At 33.4% G+C, this 6,321-nt stretch overlaps 1 protein-coding gene across 2 annotated transcripts; it reads right to left on the bottom strand.

Annotated features, from left to right (window-relative positions):
- Positions 1-2,387: 2,387 nt before the first annotated feature.
- LOC105139836 (uncharacterized) lies at positions 2,388-4,812 on the bottom strand. 2 transcript variants are annotated; one of them, XM_011046446.1, is made up of 3 exons: positions 4,554-4,812; positions 2,753-2,952; positions 2,388-2,634 (listed from the first exon to the last, which is right to left on the bottom strand). In XM_011046446.1, exons 2-3 carry the CDS (start codon positions 2,939-2,941, stop codon positions 2,542-2,544), a joined length of 282 nt encoding a protein of 93 aa, XP_011044748.1. In that variant the 5' UTR covers positions 2,942-2,952; positions 4,554-4,812; the 3' UTR covers positions 2,388-2,541. The 2 variants fall into 2 exon arrangements, with proteins under 2 accessions (XP_011044748.1, XP_011044749.1); XM_011046447.1 differs by having other exon boundaries at positions 2,753-3,107.
- Positions 4,813-6,321: the final 1,509 nt, after the last annotated feature.

Below are 6,321 nucleotides of genomic sequence, written 5' to 3' on the forward strand. Positions count from 1 at the left end.
GATTTAATTAAATCTTAAAAATTTCAATTGAGTTCTTAAACATCTAATTTTAATTTTTTCTCATTAGATTGAATTTGTCCGGCCAATAAGGCCTTTATTAGTCAAATTTAAATTGTTAATTTTTTTAATTTTATATATTTTGATCTTCCTCAATCAATCTTTGGTATTTTTTTAGGTATTCTTCGTGTTCTTGTCTTTGGTATTTTTTTAGGTATTCTTCGGTATTTTTTTAGGTATTCTTCGTGTTCTTCTCACTAATATATATATCTTCACCATTTTTTAATTTTTTTCTTTTTTTTCTTTACATGTTTATGTGGGATTCTAAAATGGATAATAACATATATGTAACAACACACATGTTTAAGCATATGTGCTTTATATGAAATAAATTTTCCTGCCAACATATGATTAACGTGATAGATTGTTGTATAACATAAAATTTATGGCCATTAGCTGAAAAAATGTTAATGTTACTATTGAAATTGAACTGCTTATTGCTTGCAATATATACCAAAATGTCACTGTATAACATGAAATTGAAATGCAAGTATGGACATATATTGTGATCATGTCATATGAACATAAACAGGAACATGACTTCAAATTTTTTTACCATGTTTAGTAGAACTTTAAAACAAGCAAACAAAATTAAATTAACCTATCAAAGTCCTGTGGTCTAGGGTATACCAAAATATAGAGAATCGAGATTTCTTTGTGCTTACCAGAAGAGAACAGTGTTATATCTGGAGTTCCTAAAACAAAACAATATGCAGACATTTAGAAAAAAATAAAAAGGAATGGAAAGAATTTTGGAATAAAAAAACATAGATTACCTTGCGGATGGCGTGGATTGCAACGGGTTGTAAACAATTTCTAGGTTATGAATCATTGAAACCCAAGATGAAGAAAGAAGGAGATACATGTGGTGTGAGGTTTTGAACTTAGAAATGAGTAATGTTTTGGGTGTTCGAATGATTTATGGAAAAAAATGAATAAAAAAAATCTGACAATTAGAAAGACAACTGGTATGAAAGTGAAAGTTTGGGAGGTCAAGAGAATGGAAGGTAAGAACTACAGAGAGAAGGGCGAAAAGATGAACGAGAGAGAAGACAGATAAAGCAGTGATATGGTTATTTTGGACCTTTGAAAATCCAACGGTCCTAAAAGTGTCGGTTCACACTTGTCATTGTGGTCGGAAATCAGTAAATTCAACGGTCCACCAAGTACCAATCCCGTCGATGTTGGGGGTAAAAATTAAAAGATGAGGAGAAAACCGAAAATCCCAAAACCCTAACGATATAAGGCGGGCGCCGTCTTACCTACCTGATAGCTAAGAAAGGGAGCGACCGCAGTGTTGTGCGAGAGAGAGGATATGTAGGAGAAAGACTGGAAGCGGCAAAAAGAGAAACATGTGGAAACGAAAGCCTGAGGGGATAATCATGATGTCCCTTGTTTAAATTATATATTAGTTTTCAATCTGAATCGAAACTCGTTTACTGCTCGTCTTTCATCTTCATACCTCTCTCTGCAGTTACTTGTTATCGACTCCCTTTTGAGCCTTGTGATGATTACACATCTGAAGGTTTACTAATTCTCTTCTCTTCCTTTTTATCTTCATTTTTTATGCCCCTCTATTCATCAATCTTCTGATTTTTAATTGTTGTCTTCTTCTTCTTCTTTTTTAATTTGTTTTTTTATTTAATGAACTGATTGTTATGTTTATCAACAACAACTCAGTGATAGTATTCTCTCACTGTGATGAAATACTATTTTGTATCCAATTGTGGGCTGTCCGAAGAAACTAATCAGAGTTCCACATTTTTTCACAAAGCTCAGAAACATGTTCTGTCCTTCGCTTCCTGGAGAATTTTTGTACCTTACCTCGGCTCGACAGACCGAATAATCTTCTTCCTTTCCTCCCCTTCATATTCCTCTTAGGCCAATACACCAATCCCCCACAGGTCTATCAATGCCAGAAAGCTGAACAGTAGTGAATGATAGATGATCCCTTTCAACTGAATGCTGACTACACATTTCACAGCCAACATTGCTCCTCCCCAGTTTTAACAACTGTGGCCGTTGAGTATTCGATATTTCACTAGTATTTTTTTGTTCCCTATTCATTTTTCCTCAAACCTTTGCCTGATTTTTTCCCATTTTGGTGGTAGCGTCAGTTTTGCTTGCCTGTGCACGACCTCTATTCGGAGCGACTTGAAATTCTAAGTAGCCCGAAGTACAAGCCCAACTCAATTAGACTGCTACTTACAGCTGAGTCACATATCCATAATTATCATAGCGGGAGGTAAACATTAAACTGAGAAAGGTATCGTGATCAGAAATGATCTTGCTTGACCATCAGGGCTCAAGCTTCAGGTTAGGCTCCCAGAACTGTAAAGTAAAAAACGGTGATATATCTAATAGTAATGTGAAATTAACAAGCTGCACTAAATACTGATGTCGCAACTCTTTTATGACAAACTAAACCATAACTCAAACTAGCATCATGAGCTATTACAAATTTACAGTAAGGGTGAAGACATTCTACTCTGCCACTATAGTTCGAAGAGGCAGAGAACTTTCAACTTCCTTCGCATCAGAACTCCTCTCAGCAACAGTCTTTGACAATCCAAACATCTGAAAATAAACCCAGCCAGTAACCAGTTAACACGCACTCGGAGATTTACACAACAAATTTGTCAGTTGGTACTTGGCAATTAGCAATTAAACATTCAACTTAAAAGTGGGAACAAACCTTCTTGATTGTCTTCGTAAAACAAGACTTGTGCTCATCCATAGACGCATGAATGAACTCATCGATGTGATCCTTCACATCCTCCAAAAAAGTAGCATCATCCCTCTTCTTTTTACGACATGAAGTTACAGCAGGATCCAGGGATGCAGGTGATTGCTGTTTTTCTGGTTGACTTTTCTGTGTCTCCATTTGAAATATTTCTGTGACGCACGAGATTGGTTTTTAACACCATTACAGCAGGAAGTTTAGAAGAAAGTTTGAGGTTTCATTTATAATTTAATTCCTGCCTCGACCTGGAACTCGAAATATGCTTAATCATCATAAAGTATCGCATGAACTCCTTCAATTTCCCTTCCTTCACACAGCATATTAATCATCATAAATGAGGAGTTATGTTTGGTTCAAGATGTTTGATAAAACGCTACTGAGGAGAGTGGATTTTAATCTAACTATTAGAGTCTTTTGTTATATATATATATATATATATAGAATTGAGATGTTTGTGGTTCCAGTCCAAGCCCGGTCTAAATGTAATCCACAACCATTTTATTTTATTTTTTTGTAATATAAAATGGAGTTGTTGTACATTTCTCATGGAAAATATCACTTATGATAATGAAGATTCATGATTTGGAGAAGGGTAACTTGATGGGTGGACTCCGCAGATAGTCATCTACTAGACCATACAATTCTATCTCCATAAATCCGTGAGTGGCAACCATAATCTCACACTCCTATCTCCATAAATCCGTGAGTGGCAACCATACAATTCACGTTAACATTTTTATGAATCAGAAATGCATCAATATACAGACCTCAGTTTCATTCTTTAGAACTCAAGAAAAGCACTTTAGCATTCCACTTTTATTTTCAAAATGCATGGGAACCACATTTGTTTTACAAGCCAAAACAAGCAATTTTTTAATCAAGCTCAATCAAAGAAAAAAAGGAAAACAGTGGCAGCACCTATTTTGTCCAGAAATCAATCAAAAAGCCGATCTTTAGCTAAAAAATTCTCAAAATCATGAAAATACACGTGAAGCCCACATTTTATTCATGATCCAAAAAATGCGTGAACCTGCCCTGGAGAGATCAATGTCAGCCTCAGGTATTGAGCCTTAGAGAAAACCCATGTTACATCACAAATACTCTCAAAAAACTATGCAATATCACTATAAATCAAACCTGAAATTTTATTCATGATCCATCTCAAGTACTTAAAATTTCAGCACAGATCATCAAATTAAATCACCCCAATCCATGAAACAAAACAAGCAATTGAAATTTGCTCAAACGCCTAACTCCCATTTGGCATCATCATTGGCTAACATCGATTTACCCCAAAGATTTTTACTTCAAAAAAAAAAAAAACCGAACACACAAACAAGCATGCTTCCTATCTCCACCAATTATCAAAATAGACGAGGCAAAACAATGAAAAATCAAAACCAGGTCATATGTGAACAAAAACAAAACAACAACTTCTAGCCTAAATTATTTTTAACTCCAAGTTTGAAGCTTTAACTTAAGTATTTCCACCCCAAAAATTCAAGCATTCAGCACAAGACCTTCACACCAATTAGCACATAGCCTTGAACCTCAGCAGACTCATCTCCGTATATCAACCTCAAGCAGAGTTCTTTTTTTTTGTGTGTCAATTTTAACGGTATGAACACTCAGAGATACATGATAATAATCTCCAAAAGGTTATATTAATAACATTCATTAGTATGCATTTTCAAGCACCCAACCAGTGAAGCATGGACATTTAGCAAACAAGGATAAAGGAAAAAAATGATACCTATGAGACTTTGATAAGTTAAGGATTTGGGATCCTTTTATCTCCAATTGCCTTCTATCCCTTCAAAATCTAAAACCTTTCTCTCCTAATCGTTGACGATGGAGGCAGCGAGGGTCGCGTGAGGGTTGTTGATGTTGGAAGATGGCGGCGCTGGGATGATCACTATCCGTATGATGGCGTGGTGACGGCGGTGGCGATCTGAGATTGTTGTTGCAGCAGGTTGTGAACTGATGCCGTCAGGGGCGGGGGGGGGGGGGGGAAAGAGCGATGGAAAAAGAGCAGAGGGGTTGTGAGTGTGATAAGCTGATGATAATTACAGATGATATATTGGAAGTCGGGGAAACCTAATTTAGCCCATAATATATGGCTTTATTATCAATCATGCGTATAACCTTTTGATTTTAACAAATTTTCTCCCAACATAATTCTAATCAGATAATGCCCCTCCCCATCCATTGTTAGTGATGCTTCTAAAACCTCCAATTTACATCTGATTCCTACCTGTTTTATTTTTTCAAGATATAAAAATAAGTCTAAACTTATTCCAAAGAGTAATTTTAGTGTTAATTTATACTAAATTTTTTATTACTTTATGTTCTAAAAGTTCGGTGAAATTGTTAAGTTACTTTTTAATTAAAAATATATTAAAATTACTATTACTTTATATTCTAAAAGTTCGGTGAAATTGTTAAGTTTAAAAAATACTTTTTAATTAAAAATATATTAAAATTATTTTTTTATAGATTTTGATTTGACATTAATATATCAAAATCTTAAAAAACAATAAAAAAGCCAATTTAATTTTTTTCATCCCAAACGCATCAAAACACAATATCGAACAGTTTTTTAATAATAAATGAATAAGCGAATGATATTTTATTTAATACTAATCATGTCTGAAAAATAATAATTAAAATGTTTAAGACATAATTAATAATAAGATAATAGCATACAGGTTAAAATATTTAATATTTATTATTACTAGCTTGGCCAAAGATAGCATGTTTTGTACAGTATAAATAAAAAATGTAAATATTGAGCTAATAACTACCATAATGATATGTTACCACATCTTAAATATTTGAAACTCAATTTTAAAGGATATCTAATAATCAATATCCGGAATTTCTACTAAAAAGAGATTATATTCAAATCTTAGAACAGTGGGTGGAGATGTGGGATCAGGGAAGGGCTACTTCCATACGACATCCACATAGTTTTGAAAACACAAATAATAATAATAATTTGAAATAAAAAAAATAATTAAAATTTTTTAAATGCTTTTATTTGAAACTGAAAAAACAAACGGCTCTAATTCTAACTTATTTTAAAGCTATGATGTTGCCATGTACTTTCGCAAATAAATAAATCTTTGTCGGAGTTCTTGTGATTTATTTTTGGGCTGGTTTCCGTGAACGCCTGCTTCCGATAAGCTAGCAGGACGGCAATCATCTCAAGTGAACTCTTCCTAATACCTATCCTTCCAAATTAAACAAAAAACGTCAAAGTGGAAGAAGATATCATCGTACTCGATTGTGATTGGTTTTTATCCATTTAAATCACATTTGATTGAACAAGTTGATTGAGTATGGTTGATAACGTGGTAGTGATTATTTTTTAAATAATTTTTTGTATTGAAATACATGTTAATGATATTTTATTTTTAATATTAGCACATCAAAGCGATTCAAAACATACAAACCATATTAAATTTTAAAAAAATAAAAGCGATTTAAAACATACAAATCATATTAAATTTTAAAAAAAT

Source organism: Populus euphratica, unplaced genomic scaffold (assembly GCF_000495115.2).
Source record: "Populus euphratica unplaced genomic scaffold, PopEup_1.0 scaffold185.1, whole genome shotgun sequence".
Classification (NCBI taxonomy): domain Eukaryota; kingdom Viridiplantae; phylum Streptophyta; class Magnoliopsida; order Malpighiales; family Salicaceae; genus Populus; species Populus euphratica.